This window comes from Danio rerio, chromosome 18 (assembly GCF_049306965.1).
Source record: "Danio rerio strain Tuebingen ecotype United States chromosome 18, GRCz12tu, whole genome shotgun sequence".
Classification (NCBI taxonomy): Eukaryota; Metazoa; Chordata; class Actinopteri; order Cypriniformes; family Danionidae; genus Danio; species Danio rerio.
This window is the reverse complement of record NC_133193.1, coordinates 21,439,897-21,456,496: the sequence shown is the minus strand read 5'-3', so window position 1 is coordinate 21,456,496 and position 16,600 is coordinate 21,439,897. Positions and strand designations below refer to the sequence as shown.

The window sequence follows — 16,600 nt, the reverse complement described above, 5'->3', positions numbered from 1 at the left end:
TGTGATTTGTACCAGAGATGTTAAAAAACTGCTAGCTTCTTACTGTCAGCGTACCGCTTTGAATAGTATTTGGTAATTCAATTTTGTTCTCAAATTTCATAGTCTTTTATGCATTTTACTAATACAAATGCTTAATTCAGTCTTTAGTGTGAACCCAGCATAAATGGCTTTTATCACCGCATTTGGGTTCAGCTTGCCCTTAATATGCATTACAGTGCAAAATTATTATTATTAAGATTTTTTTTTTTAAACAAAAGGCAGTGAAAAGTAGACATGGCCTCAGAGGTCAGAGGACTGGTTAAAGCTCATACAAAGGCAGCAATAACTCAAATACTTAATGCATAAAACCTCCTCTGAACATCAAACACATCAAACCTTAAAGCAGGTGAGCTACAGCATCAGAAAACAACAATGGTGTTCCTGCTCTTCACTAAGACTAAGATTCACTATTCACAAGGTTCACCAAAATCATGAAAATTTCATGTAAATCCTGGATCAATCCTGCCTTGTATTAAAGGTGCAGGCTGGTTATGGTCGTCTAAGGAACATTTTCCACAGTGTATCCATCTTGTGATCCCTCGATCCAGCAGGTTAATACATCATGTCATAAAGCTCAAATCTTTCAAACTGGTGACTTTGAAATGAAATTAGGTTTGCTGTAAAATGGCCTCTACAGCCACCAGACCTTATAGAATAAGTTTGGGGCGTGCTGGAAAAGGGGGTTGACGTCATAAAAGTGAAGTGACAAAATTGCTACACGTCAACATGGAATTGCAAGGAATACCTACTAAAGAGGCCAGCAAGAGCAAGTTGCATGTTTAGTACAAACTGTGTGTAAAAACTAAGTAGCTTGTAATGCTTCCAGTAAGGGCAAATCACAGAAGCCCTTTCAGAAGATGCATCTGTAAAGCTAAAAGGCCAATCGGTTGGAGTTTTTAAGAACATTCTTTACAATTTTGATTATGCTCACAATGGACAGCATGACTTCATCAGCAAAGAACAAAAGTCTCCAAAAATTTAAAAATACATAATAGGGACCATAAACACTATGAAGAACTGTTGAAACATAAAACTACAGCAGCTATGTGTATTCAGACCTCAACATCTACCTTGGATAACCTGTTCCCTAAAATAACAGACGAGAGAGAGCTTCACAAAGCTAACATCCATGAAAGAGCTGAAACTGCTAAAACTTTAATCACAGACACTTATGCTGAAATGCCAAAAAGATGGTGTCATGCTCATAAAACATGGAAAGCACTTGCACCAAGATGAACTTGAATATTACGAAGCTACTCTGGGCAGTTTTTGAAAAATAAAAATGAAAAGCCCTTTCCCTTCTCCAGCATCTGCGATTAAAAACATTTCACTGGAGGCTATTCAAAAGCTGGTTTGATTTCACTCTTTGAAGGTTGGAATTAAATCAACTGGAATTAACTTTGACTGCTGAATTAAAGGCAAGTGGTGGTAAATCACCTCATCAGACGTTCACAATATTTTATGAACACCTTTAATGTATATAGCAAATCTTCTTTAGCTATAATATTGGATGCAATACAAGTGTGCCATGCAGCATTCAGCATTGTTCCTAAAGCTGTTTTTTTTCACAGTCAGTGTACAAATGTTAGCGTATGCCACTTCAATAGGAAAAAAGAAGGTGACTTTCTAAGGACGTAGTGCAGATTTTCACATTATGTCCCTTCAGATTCGTTTAAAAACTGGAACTGAGTGCAAATATGCACTGGAATATAAAATGTAATCTTCCTCCTCTGGCTTTTGCTTTGATTATACAGCTAAAACAGAAAAGAAAACAAAAAATATATATAATAAATTCAGAAAATAATTATTTTAAAACATTTCCCTAACTTGTTTTGCTTGTCTCGGACAACGGTGCGAGCACCATACTGAATGAGTATCTGGCAGGCTGCTGGTTGGCTCATCTTAGCCGCAAGCAATAAAGGTGATCGACCATCCTGCAAAAAAGAAAATCCCAAAAATCCTAAATCAATTTTTTAATCTACTATTTATTTATTTAGTTGTTTCTGAACTTACTGCATCAACAGCATCAACAGATGCGCCGCTGTCACAGAGCACTTTGATGGTAGCTTTGCAGCCTAGATATGCTGAAAACAAAAGCAAGACACAAGACGTTATAATTTTCTGATCAAGCCTGACAAGTAGAAGCTATATCAGTCCTTTTGTGCAAATGAAAGATTTATAATGACCGATCTGCTCAAAACAATGACAACAACAAATCTGACACACACCCAAAGAATGAAAGAACTCATTATTTAGAGCTTCAGAATGCAAAAGAAAAAGCTCCAAGCCACTGGAACACTTCAAATATTTAAGATTGTAGAAAGTCCTGTAGGCCTAAAACATATTTGCATGTTAATAAATCAACATGAATTAAACACTTCTGTAAAATATTACATGAGGCCATGCTTATAAAAGCTTTCTTCCCTTAACAGTGTGCGCACAAATAGTTTTAAGTCAAGTTGTTTGAACTGGTCATGAGATTATTCACCAGACTAAACAATAAAACAAAAGTTATATAACATTTTATATATTTAAATATTTATTATATTTTTCAATGCATACGCCTACAATTAAAATATATGTTAAATTTAGGATGAGGATGAAATGTAGGAAGAAATATGCACAAGTTATCATAATGTCAGGAGTTCGACTGGAAGATGAAGATGAGGTTCTTCGGAGTTCCATTTGTGGTTGCTAAATTCGATAGTTTTTTTACAATTATCACAGTGCTGGAGAGATTGTGGAGAAGTGGGGGATTGTGTTTACATATTTTGGGAATGTCCCAACATACAAGTGTATGGGCAGAAGGTTGAAAGGGAGATTGGTAAAGTTTTAGGATACGACATAACTGCACCAAGTGTTTTTATTTTTTATTTTTTGCTTGATGGCTTCCCACTGATCAGTTCAGAAAGTCTGATCTATTTGCACTACATAAATTATTAATAACCGCTAAGAACATAATTTCTGTAAACTGGATGATGACCCACCGACCTACTTTGACAGAATGGACACAGAGGCTAAATCAAATACACACAGTTGAAGTCAGAATTATTAGCCCCTCTTTAAAAATGTTTTTCTTTTTTAAATATTTCCCAAATGATGTTTAACAGAGCAAGGAAATTTTCACAGTATGTCTGATAATATTTTTTCTTCCGGATAAAGTCTTATTTGTTTTATTTCAGCAAGAAAAAAAGCAGTTTTTAATTTTTAAAAAAAACTATTTAAGGTCCAAATTATTAGCCCTTTTAAGCTAACTGTTTTTCCAATAGTCTACAGAACAGACCATCGTTATACAATTACTTACCATAATTATCCTAATCTGCCTAGTTAACCTAATTAACCTAGCTAAGCCTTTATATGTCACTTTAAGCTGTATAGACGTGTTTTGAAAAATATCTAGTTAAATATTATTTACTGTCATCATGGAATAGATAAATTACAGCTTTAAATAAATCTAAAACAAGTTATTAGAAATGAGTTGTATTTAGTAATGTGTTAAATAAATATTTTCTCCGTTTAACAGAAATTGTGGAAAAAATAAACAGGGGGCTAATAATTCAGGGGGGAAAATAATTCTGACTTAAATTGTATATATTTGAGAAAATGACTTTGCAGTTGAAATCAGACATTTTCCAACAAACCTGGGATATTAATCGAAACATTTACTTGATCTTTCAAATGTTGTCAGGGACTTTGTTGTAGTTATTGTCTTTATGTTGGAGTTTCTTTATTTCTATCTACTTTTTTCTTCTTTTTTTAGTTGTCATTATTTATTTACTATTATAATCTATCTATTATTATTTTTATCTTTTTGTTTATTTTTTTATGAATGTAAGCATTCTTAGTAAATGTTATGTGTATACTATGTTTTTAAAAATTTTATAAAAAAAGCAAAAAAAAGAAGAAAAATGTTGAAACAATAGCCATTGACTTCTATAGATTTTTGTTTGCTATAAAAGTACATTTTAAAAGTAAGCATGGTCCACTTCCCGTCAGTTGCTTTGACACGTCAACGCGGCCACCATCTATTATAATGTCTATGGTAATGCCAGTCTCTGTTCAAGATTTGAAAAATGAATGTTGCATCTAAGACTAAAGTTGTTCTCTGAAGATGTTGAAGCATCTCATTTACAATAAAGCAAGCACCCTGATTTGTTCGAACCAAGTCTTTCTCATGAATTAATGAACAGATGTGTTGAAAACTCAATGACGTCCCTATGTACGGGCTGCTTCAGACAGCCAATCTCCACACTGGAATTTGCACAATAATCTCATGGCTGTGACGTTGCTTCAAAATTTTTTTTTAAACCGGAAGAACGAATTTGAACTAAACAACGCAAAAACAACCAATTTCACTTGTTAGCTAAATATATGCGTCTCAATAGTGTTTTTAGCACCGTGGAACACATACAGTTGAAGTCAGAATTATTCGCCTCCCTTTAATTTTTTTTTCTTTTTTTACATTTTTCCCAAATGATGTTTAACAGATTAAGGAAAATTAACAGAATGTCTGATAATATTTTTTCTTCTACAAACAGTCTTATTTGTTTTTTTAAGCAAGTATAAATGCAGTTATTCATTTTTTAAACACCATTTTAAGGACAACATTTTTAGCCCTTTTAAGCTAATTTTTTCCCCCCGACTGTCTACAGAACAAACCATCATTATACAATAACTTGCCTAATTACCCTAACCTGCATAGTTAACCAAATTAACCTAGTTAAGCCTTTAAATGTCACTTTAAACTGTATAAAAGTGTCTTAAAAAATATCTAGTCAAATATTATTTACTGTCATTATGGCAAAGATAAAATAAATATTTAAATAAATCTTAAGTTGGGTGGAGGTTGGGGGGGGGTTGAAGAGTGGATCTTCTTTTGTTTATTGAAAGAATATTGTAAAGATGCTGTGACCACTCACATGTAAAAATCAATAAAAACTTAAATCACAAAAAAATACAACTAAAATAAGTTATTAGAAATGGGTTGTATTTAGAAATGTGTTGATAAATAATCTTCTCTTTGTTTGACTGAAATTGGGGAAAAAAATAAACAGTGGTTATAATAATTTAGGGGGGCTACTAATTCTGACTTCAACTGTATATGACTGTCAGCATCTCAAAAAATGTGTTTTGGTGTTTCGTGACCCTTTAAAGGGCACCTATGGTAAAAAATCAACTTTTTAAGCTGTTTGGACAGACGTGTGTAGGTATAGTGTATAGACATCCTATTGTATATAGTCCCTTTTCTTCCAATTTAACAACATAAAAACAGTGGACCAATTGGACGTATAAGTGCGGCCCCGCCCACTAATATTGATTGACAGGCGCACAGTACCACATCCTCAGTTTGTCGTTTCATGTCAACCATTTTCAGCGTGTGAGTCAAAGCGATGTCACCAAAGGAATACCCTTGCTCTATTTTTAGATGTAAGGCTCTTTGGTGTAAACACAAAATGCATCCATACCTGCCAACAATCCTGTTTTTCCCAGGAGTCTCCCGTATTTCAGACCCATCTCCCAATTTTGTTCCCGGAAAACAAAGTTTTCCTCAGTCAAATTTAATTCAGGGTGCGTGGTTATTAGTCTCGGTATACAAGCTCAGAACTTTAAACTAGCACACAGTTGGCTGTAAAACTATACAAAGTCACAAATTATTTTGTACTGTCTGCCTGCTCTGTGTCAGAGTCGTACATGTTCGGCTGAATGATGATACTCTCACTCATGTTGCTTCTCTCTGTCTGCCTGTCTGTTGCCAAACACAAAGCAGGGGAGCTCTTGGCTCCACCCCCTTGTTAAGTTTGGCGGGATGTCGAAACTAATTTTTATGTGAAGCAACACGCCCCTAAAACAGCGAACTGTGTACACGCCCCCAAAATAACACTTTTTAATACATTATAATAATAAAAAATCTGAATTGTGTTTTGAACTGAACCTACACTGGCACACTCAGAAGAACCATAATATTAATATTAAATCTTGAAAAGGGGGTAAACTAGGTGCCCTTTAAAACATCATTTGTGTCTTCTCCTTCTGGAGCCACACATAAAAAAGTACATTTTCATTGCATTTACTGTTCACACTTTTTGGAGCCAGGATATTATTTAATATAACTTCAGTAGTGTTTGTCTGATAAAACGCATATACAGCTTTAGCTTGGCTTAAGGGGGAGTCAATTACTTGATAATTTTCATTTTCAGTATAGTCAATTTCATAAAATAAATCCACATACCTGCATCATGCAAAGCTGTACGCCCCTGCAGGTCTATACTGTCAACAGGACATTTACTCTAGCAGAAAACAAGAAAAAAAGCAATATTATATATGCTTTCAAATCCTACATAATTTATAGTTACATAATTTATAGTTAATTCACACATGCTCGGCTAACCTTGCTGAGAAACAGAGTTAAAAACACTGAAGAAAATGTACATTACATAAATCTAGCGCTTTTGGAACCAACGTTGCCATTTATTTCTCTTCTGCTTCTTTGATATCTTCACTTTGTCCATGTTTTTTTATATCTTTTGCTATGCTGCTTTAATGCAATTGACTGCTTATTGAAACTCATTTGCATTCATTTCCAATATTTAATTACAGCTGCAGACACATGAAAGCTTCACCAAAGAGAAATCACAAATGAACCACAGATAACACACCTCAAATTCTCAGCGTCACATTTGTGAGCAAAAGAACTGTTGCTATGATACAAAAAAGTGCAGTAAATTGCTCCAGCCTTGCCTTAAGCACGCAGCTTTATGTGGAGATCAAAAGCAAAAAGAAAGTCCAGAGAAAGAAGGAAGCAAATAAACATGGGATTTAGACATAAAACAAAAAGCATAGCGGTGAAGGAAAGAAAAGAAAACGTTGAGCAGTCTTTGCCAGTGTAATCGCTGAAGGGCTGGTTATACGTCAACACTGACACATTCCAAAGTGCTTTCTCATTACTCTTTCTTCCTGCAATTGTTAGCGGGAAAACATAATGCACGTACCTGCAGCAGACTCTGCACACACACAGAGTGACCGCCGGCTGCAGCCAGATGAAGAGCTGTTTTGCCTGAGAGAGGACAAATTATTTATATTACATTACATTGTAATTACATTTACAAGCAAACATACAATAACCTCCAAAAAGCTTGAAACTGTTAAACCAGAGATGCCCAAACTATAGCCCAGGGGCCATCTAAGAAGAGAGGAAGAATGATAGGCATGGTTTAGAGATTGTGAATTAAAATTTAACATAACCCTCTGTTTGTTTGCTAAAAGCTACCTGAAATTAAATGGTGTAAACTAATCAGATTTACTCTAAATATACATACTGTCACCTGACGGATAGAGGACAATTCAAAGCAATAGTGGATTGTGCTTTACTAGTGTATTCAGCATTGAACTCCACTGTATGATAAATGTGATTGTTCTTGTTTTTATTGCAATAAGTTATTAATTTAAATGTTATACTGCATTCGTTAATATTACTGAAAGTCATGTTTTCTAATAGATTAGGAAATTAGCCATGGCAACATTAATGTAATATAGTTTAGTACATTTAACTTCGGCACACAGCTCGCAATGATATTTGTTTTTTGGCCCTTTTTGCGAAAAAGATTGGTCACTCCTTGTTAAACTAAGTTAAAAAAAAAAAAAAAAAAAGCTGGAAAAATGAGTGATACAGTGAAGTGTAAATCATATGCCAAAACTGAATATTGTGGATGCTAAAGAGCTGGTCAAATCTGAAAATGACATTGCTCTCAGATGTAATTATTTTTGCCTCAATTTTACTTTAACATAAAATTAAAAATGTTCAAAAAAAAAAACATAAAACTCAAATTTCTTTATTAATTGACAGTCAAATTAAAAAATAATTGTGCAAAACATTTTTTTTACTTGCTAATGAGAAGTGTTGGGGACAGTTACTTCAGGAAGTAATGCATTACAATATTGAGTTACTCCTCAAAAAGTAACTAGTTCCTGTACTTAGTTACTTTTTATGGAAAGTCATGCATTACTTGCATGAGTTACTTTTTTTGAGGCTTGATCTCTTTCAGAAGTTGCAAGCTTTTTTTATTATTATTTTTAAATAGAGGAGCTTTGCAATAAACAATATATTGTATAACCCTTATTTACCTTTAAAAAAACACATTAAAAATGTAGGTAGGATAATGTTATTTTCTGAAAACTTCCTGAGCTATACATGCTGTATATGCAGTAAGCATAAGACGATAACCGTATTCAAGATATACCGCGGTTGAAAAAGTCAAGGTTTTAAAACCTGCAAAATTTTCTGCAATACAGTTCCTAAGGTATGTGTAAGGTTTTTATTTACAATTTTTAGGACAACAGAATCTCCAGCAGAAAAGATCTCCAAAGATGCGGTTTTAAATTGTAAAAAAAATAAAATCTGTTTTTGAAATAAATGAAGACAGCAGAAGTCAATTAATAATTCAGCCTGACATGTTTACTGCTTCAAAATATTATAAATGTCTGTTAAAATAAAATATAATCTGTTTAAAAGGGAAAAATGTTTTTTTTTTTTTTTTTTTTTACACAGACATTAAAAAAAGAACATATTTTAGAGCAGTAATCACAATACCGTGAAGCCATGATATTTTTGTCCAAGGTTATCATACCACCAGAATCTTAATATGCCTAATATGAAGAATAATAATTTTTTTGTCTCATTAGTGAAGTTAAATCACTATCCATTCAGATAACCCCCTTTTCCTTTTCATTCATGTGTTTAAATTAATGAGAATTTCCATCACAGAAATGTAAGGCTTTCTTCATTTCTGCCTGTTTCTGCATTTTCACATTGCGGGTGGGATTCAATGTGACTTTTATTCTTTATTGCTTCATTTTAATTAAGCAATTTATTTTTTGAAGTGAATTAATTAAACTTAAAAAAAGTTACTTTGAAAGGGGCAGCACGGTGGCGCAGTGGGTAGCACAATCGCCTCACAGCAAGAAGGTCGCTGGTTTGAGCCCCGGCTGGGTCAGTTGGCGTTTCTGTGTGGAGTTTGCATATTCTCCCTGTGTTCCAGGGGGATTTCCTCCAGGTGCTCTGGTTCCCCCCACAAGTCCAAAGACATGTGGTATAGGTAAATTGGACAGGCTAATATGTCTATAGTGGATGTTTCCCAATGATGGGTTGCGGCTGAAAGGGCATCCGCTGCGTAAAACATATGCTGGATAAAGCCTGATTTATACTTCTGCGTCAAACACCGGCGTATGCTACGGCGCTGACGCATAGCCCTTCGCCGTGGCCATCGCCGTCACTGACGTGCACCTCTCAAAAAATGTAACTACACGTCGCAACGACGCGTAGCATAAGCTCTGTGATTGGTCGGCTTGGTAGCGCTGACGAGTCTGGGCGGGACCGAGAGGCGCGCGAATGGCGCGACGCCGCGCGAGCGATTGTTTACAAGTGTGGAGTCCCGTGAAGGAGCTCCGGATGGAAAGTTTTGTTTTGTGTTTACCTCATAGTTAAAGTTGTTGCACGTCCGCCGGTTCCTGCCTCAAAATGAGCGAGTTTGAGCCACTTGTACATCCCGGAAGTGTTCAGGAAATGCAAAAAAGTAGCGAAGAAACTTGACACAGAGGAACATTTACACCTCACTGCCAACTAGCGTTTCGGAAGTGTTAATGCAGACCGGCAGAGACAGCGCGCAGAAGTATAAATGCACAGCCACGCGCGTTGCCTGCGCCGTGGGTTACGCCGGTCACCTGACGCAGAAGTATAAATCAGGCTTAAGTTGGCAGTTCATTCCGTTGTAGCGACCCTAGATTAATAAAGGGACTAAGCCGAAAATAAAATAAATGAATGAATGAATACTTAGAAAGGTAAGATTAATATGCAACCCGTAATACTTGTAATGTGTTACCCCCTACACTGCTCATGAGGCACTTTAGTCACTTTATTTTATAGTACAACTCTTACAGTAACTATTATTTGTAGCTCAATAAACTCTTAATTTGCAGGTTATTAATATATATTAAGGTGGTAGCTGGGTTTAGGGATTGGGTAGTAGGAATGTAGAAAAGGGATGTAGAATATACAGTCAATACCTTAATAATAGACAAGTAATAAGCCACTAGTTAACCGTGATGATTGGTATTTAAACTAAAGTATTTTAGAAAGATTTTAGCATTTAAATTATGGCTGCAGTATTTTTTTTCTATAGAAGATTTATTAAAACTCTTTAAAAAGTTCACTAAAAAGTTGTGTAATGAACGTGTTATATGGTGCAAATATTTAGCAAAATGCTGCTTTATATTTGCTATATACACACACACATATGAATTTACACATGCTGTGATGCATTAATTGTTAATTTATTCTTAAAACATTTTTTATTAAATCATAAAATTTTCAAGGTTTATACATTGTCTCATGGTATTAGATGGCAGACAGCCTCTAAATGTTTAGTTTATTCATCAACAGAAAAAAGCCAACTAAAATATTGATCATGACTTGAGATTTAACATTTTACAAAAGTATTCTTTTAAAACAAGAACACAATATTGCCAACCAAGCCCTTAAAGGGATAGTTCACCCAAAAGATAAACATACAGCCATTATTTAATCACCCTTTACTTGTTCAAAACCTATTTCTGTTTCTTCTGTTGCTGGTTGCGGACACCCATTGACTTCCATAGTAGGATAAACGAGATGACAGAAGTCAATGAGTGCCCGCAACCAGCATTCTTCAAAATATCTTATCTTAAATATTTTGTGGTTAACAGAAAAAAGAAACGTATGACGGTTTAAAACCACATAAGGGAAAATACATTATGAAGTAATTTTTGGTAAACTATTACTTTAAGTACACACATCTTACAACTATAACCAATAAAGCTTATGCACATAAAATCAATACTGTATTGACAAAATTCACCATTTAAAGTAATCCAAATTAATATATATTCCAAATTTGCTCTATTGGCCAAAAATCCTTGTCAGTGAATCATCATGTTCTCTAGCATAATTTAAGGATTATCCAAAGAGCTTTTTTGTGCTTTTAGTGGAAACAAGACCAGCTGGTCATCTCCACAAAAGAGTTCTCATGACTTGAATAGTGACCTACATATAGCACAAAATACTATTCAAAAAAACCTAAACAATGCTTCCTATTCTTCATTTCGACTTAGATTTTGGAACTTGTATTTTCAGTGTGTTATGACTCTGCAGTTTGTCCCAAAAACACCATATGCAAATCAACTTTAAATATGCACTTTTATGTGAGTGTATTCAAAGGCAATCATTAAAGAGGAGAAGTGCAGAGACAGGAAATCTTACCGGCAGCATCTACAGCCTTCACATCGACTTCATTATCCAGAAAAACATTAAGACTATTAATGAGGCCTTTTCCAGCAGCAACATGAAACCTTTAAAAATAACACAAGGAAATTCATGACTTACCAAGCATGATTACAATCAGTAATACTGTTTTCAGTAATATGCCTATATACAGTGTTCCGTATTTGTATATAGAAATACAACATGAGTAATATGCATTGGTATATTTAGTATATACCATTTTAGTGTATAAAAATGCTGATATTTACACAGGTTATTATTATCATACTTCTACAAAAATATGCAAAATATGAATTTACAACATGGGTGTGAAATTCAGGGTTTTGCCAATGACGTGGATATATTAAGAGCCAAGAGAAATTAAAGAAACATGCAACAACATGGCAGCCAATGCCTGTTTCAACATAATAGTCATCATAACCACTCCTTAAGCCTAATCCCAAATAAAGCAGGCATGATACATCAGTTTATTAGATCACAGAGACTGCTGGTAGAACAAAAGGAGGATCAACAAGATGTGGGATTTAGTTATAAAGGTGAAAAATATCTCATTGGAATTAATGAAAAAGTAATGATAATAAAATATGTAGGAACTTAGAACAAATAAAAATCACATATTTGTTCCATTATGTCTACTTGCAAATATCAGGGCAAGAAAATGCATATGTTCTGTTTGACGGAAAAATATTATCAAGTAGAAAGACTGGAAAACATGACTGAAATCCTGTCATGTGATCTGACACACCTAATGAATAACAGACGGCTTTAAAAACAGCTGACTAGAAAAGATAAAGGAAGAAAAATAGGAAAATCATAGTCTGCATGTAACACAGCAAATAGTGTTTATTATTATCAGCACTGCACAGTGCTGTGTCTCAAATTTATGATTTTGTCAAACATCTAATTTCGTTAGACAGCTTTTACTGATGATATATTATATTCTGTTGTATTCTGTGGAACATCTTTTGATACTCTGCTTTTATGTGCTAGAAAGCTCCACTGTAATGGGATCCAGTGCTGGTATGTGATGTGATGGATTACTGCCTGACTATTCAGACAAAAAAATTTACTTTTATTTTCATAAATCTGAATGTTTTTTTTTTTCATTTAAAGGAAATCACAGAGCACCAGCAAATGTTTGTATACATGCGCGCGCACACATACACGCACACATACAGAGATCTGCAGTGAATAGAAACATCAACAGCATGAGGTATCAAGGCATTTGTGCTACTCATTACATTAAAAACGTTTAATCACTAATTTCTAGAAGCTAATTCATTTTTCATTATTTTAATTAGAACATTTTAATACAAAATGTTGAGATCTAAAACTGCTACAAAGCCAAATGTTCCGAACTTGAAGTTGATGTCACAAAAAATGAGAGTTAAATTAACTTTTAGAGATATGGCTAAGTCACCACGATGTCATGTCTCATGAGACATGACCAAAAATAAATTCATGAGTCTTAGGCCCAATCCTAATTCTACCCCTTAGCCCTTCCCCTTATCGCTACCCCTCATTTTGAATGTTCACATGAAGGGGTAGGGGTTTCCCAACTCTCTTTATCTTGAAGGCGTAGGCCTAAGGGGAAGGGGTAGATACGGTACCCCTCGAAACAAAGATTTTTCAGGACCACAGAACCACGGCGTAAGAAAATTTCAACAACAGCATGGCTGCATGGAGGTAAAGTGATGCACAAATCAGTATTTTTGTCACTGTTATTAATTTTTACAGCAAACAAGTATATGCTTTAATACATTCATAACGGTGTCTGTGTTTTACCATCATGTTTTTTTTTAACCTTAAAATATTTTTTTTTCCATTTTGCCATCTATAATTCATAATAATAACTCCTGTATGGCAATCCCACAACATTCTGACACTCGATGACACTCAAATACCCTGTCAGAAAAGTCTAGTGGCTGGGAATTAGTTTTTTTACAGTGTCTGCTATAATGTCAATGTTGTTTTCATTTGAATACATGGATAAATATGGCCAGGGTGTAAATACACAGTACAGTTATGATGTTATTCCCACAATATATTGTTATTATAACATGATGCCTTCAGTGATTGCCTGAAGATAAATGAAAAAAAAATAATGCAACTGGAATAACTACAGCAGTCACCATCATCAATCTCATATAAAGAATGAGACCGCAATGACATATGATGACTTGTGCAGGTGCTGTAGTGCTGTCCCATTTCTTAGTGTGAAGGGGAAAGTCTTCAAAATTTACCCCTCAGTTTCAAGGGCCAATTGGAAGGGGTAGGGGTACAAAAATAGAATTGGGATTGGGTCTTAGTCAAAACCAGGCAAATATTTAATCACTGCAATGAACATTTCTCAACATAATTAATGATAGAAGAAAAATGAACATGAATCAATTTACTTCTTTAAACTTCTTAATCACATTGTTTTTATTCATACCAAATACCTTTATATAACAAAACGGAATGTGTGATATTACAGAAAGTGAAAGAAACGTCTTACCAAGTTATTCTAAGACTAGGTATCACATGAAGCCTAATATCAACTTGATTCTAAATTAACCAATTAAATGACTTCTTTCAAGTTTCATGTTTCAACATTGTTTTGTGTGCTTTGTTTATCATTTTGTACTCTTATAAAAATACAGCAGCATTTTTTCACTAGAGTCTGTCAAGTCCATGGCGAAAATATCTTATTACAGATTCTAAAAGCAGTCCTACAGCTCTGTCAATTATACAATAAAGGAAAGCGCAAAGCAAACAGGGCATTCTACGAAGCTTAAGCCTGAGGGTATGAAAGAAGAACAGGAAACCAATGCAGAAGGAGCATTTAAATAGCATTAAGTCTGAAACCAATGTTGTTTTCAAGCAGTAAAGACTTCGGCTAGGATGCATATGCCAGGCATCGCTCAGGCAATTCAAATGTAAAAGAAGGAAAACACTACAAAACCTGAGTGCAACAGACTCTGTGCTTTTCATTCAGAAGCCACTTCTGGAAACAAATCCCAAAAAAACAATCACAGCATTGTGCACTGCTGGGGAGGATGAGGGCACAAAAATACGGCTATCAATATCCCTCCCTTATCCCTTGGCTGGACATTTGCACTTTTATTAAAAAAGCTATCTTTGTTGCAAGAAACCAGGGATGAAATGCATATAAAAGAGCAGGGAGCAAAAAGAAGCGTTTTAGAGAGTCATGTCAAATTGAAGATCACAAGACCACTTGATTCCTGAGCCATTCCCAGGGGACTTTGCCACTTTAAAACAGGAATGAGCTCAGTAGTACACAAAACCGCACAGTGCATTGACTTATTTTAAAATTAGTTTTCTAAAGAAAAAAGAAAAGAAAAAAAAACTGTCTCAGTTGTTGCATACATATAATATCGAGTTTACTTCCGTAGTGAATTATTCTTAGTTAAGAGATTGGAGACAGTGGAGCAATTTAGCTTCATGTCATAAGTGGTACTTACACAGAATGGCCCTCTGGGTCTAGTTTGGTGGGGTTGGCTCCTTTCTTGAGTGTGGCTGTGAGTTTCTCTATATCGCCAGTCTCTGCTGCCTTCAACAGACGCTCATCATACTTTCCCCATTCTGTACTCTGACACAGAGGCAAATGTAACATTAGAAAACAATGTGCACACCATCAACTTGAATATGAAACGTTGACTATGTTGTATAAATTACCAGTCAACATTTAGAATTTATTAAGATATGTTAATGTTACTAAAAGAAGTTAGAATCATTATTCGTGTACGCAAACACACAAAGGCATTTATTTGTAGGGTTTTCTTCCCAGAGCTCAGATTATAAACAGTGCATACATACATATCAACACAAGAACAAGAGCTGCACAGTATATCGTTTCAGCATCAATATCGCAATGTGTGCATTTGTAATAGTCACATCCCAGCATCTGCAATGTGGAGTTAGAATTATTATGGTGGCTTGAGACAGCCAACATAATCTACATAAACTTATCATTCTTCAGTCTTCTTCTAAGACTAATTTCTATAAGCATCTCCTCCCAGACCATTCATGCTACAACCATCAAACTAACATTAAACCTCCAAAATGGTCTGACTCTGGTTGCTATATTTTTTCCAACTGATCAGACTTGTGGTTTTCTGAAAACTGAACTGGAAAATTTGAAAAAGTCCCATTGACATAACATTGGACCAAACTTTATGACCTCATAACTTTGCGCCAGACTGTCATACAAACTTATGGTTGGGCACATTTAACTCAGACTACCAATCTGCCAATTACTGATGACCTTTCAACTTACTAGCCACACTCTAGCAACCACTTACAGCACCTTAGCAAAAGACTCATAGACCTCCATTGTAAAAAAAAACTGCCATTGACTTTACATTGGACATACTAGCATATCAACTCATGCTAACAATATACTAATCCATGCTAGAAACATACTAACAAACATACTAATACACACTAGAAACGTACTAAGAAAAATACTAACAAACTAGAAACAAACATAGTAACAATATACCAGTCCATAAAAACATACTAACAAACTTACTGATCATACTAGAAACTTGCTAATTCATACTATAAACATACTAGCAACATGCTAGTTTATACTAGAAACATGCTAGTGACATGCTAATTCATACTAAAAACTTGGTAACCTTTCAAACTGCTTAAAAACTACTTCAGTTATTTAATTGTTAAAGCTACTTCAAACTTTCAGACTAGGCTTTCTCAAGCCCCCATTAAGTTTGTCTAAAAACTTTTTTCCTAGTTATAGTTCATCAGCAATGAAGAATGTACAGTGTTTACATTTTACATTACATTTGATTATTCAAAATTAGGGCAGGACAAAACAGTGATATGCACTGCTCGTAATGGTGGACCGAACTGAAATCAATGCTGCAATTCTAAGAAATATTTGTGCTGTTAATAAAAAAAAAGCACGTTATAACTTTTCCCTCTTCATTTACAAATATCATGATATATTGTGGATGGTTTTCTTGTGATATATCGCTGATAAAATAAAATCTCGCAATGTCAGATTTTTCCAAAATCATGCAGCCCTTATAAGAACTAAGAATGACATTTAAATAAGTTGAAAAATAAAGTAAACAATAAAAATTCTGAAGTTAATAATCAACCTAACTCTGAATATATACATCTAGCTATGCAATAAAGGGGTGATATGATATAGTATTATAATTCACAATAACTGGTTTTCTATGTGAATACAGTGCTCAGCATAATTGAGTACACCCCATTTTG

General features: G+C 34.6%; 1 protein-coding gene across 4 annotated transcripts in view; it reads right to left on the bottom strand.

Annotated features, from left to right (window-relative positions):
• The window catches only part of uacaa (uveal autoantigen with coiled-coil domains and ankyrin repeats a), a 36,456-nt gene that overhangs the window by 15,595 nt on the left and 4,261 nt on the right, over positions 1-16,600 (bottom strand). For 2 of the 4 annotated variants that reach the window (XM_021474414.2, XM_073930309.1), the window contains exons 2-7: positions 14,815-14,942; positions 11,330-11,418; positions 7,029-7,093; positions 6,269-6,326; positions 2,053-2,123; positions 1,867-1,973 (exon numbers count right to left, since the gene is read on the bottom strand). In XM_021474414.2, coding sequence (XP_021330089.1) covers positions 1,867-1,973; positions 2,053-2,123; positions 6,269-6,326; positions 7,029-7,093; positions 11,330-11,418; positions 14,815-14,942 — 518 coding nt within the window. The remainder of the gene's footprint in view (positions 1-1,866; positions 1,974-2,052; positions 2,124-6,268; positions 6,327-7,028; positions 7,094-11,329; positions 11,419-14,814; positions 14,943-16,600) is intronic. The other 2 variants (XM_073930308.1, XM_073930310.1) reach the window with 1 other exon arrangement.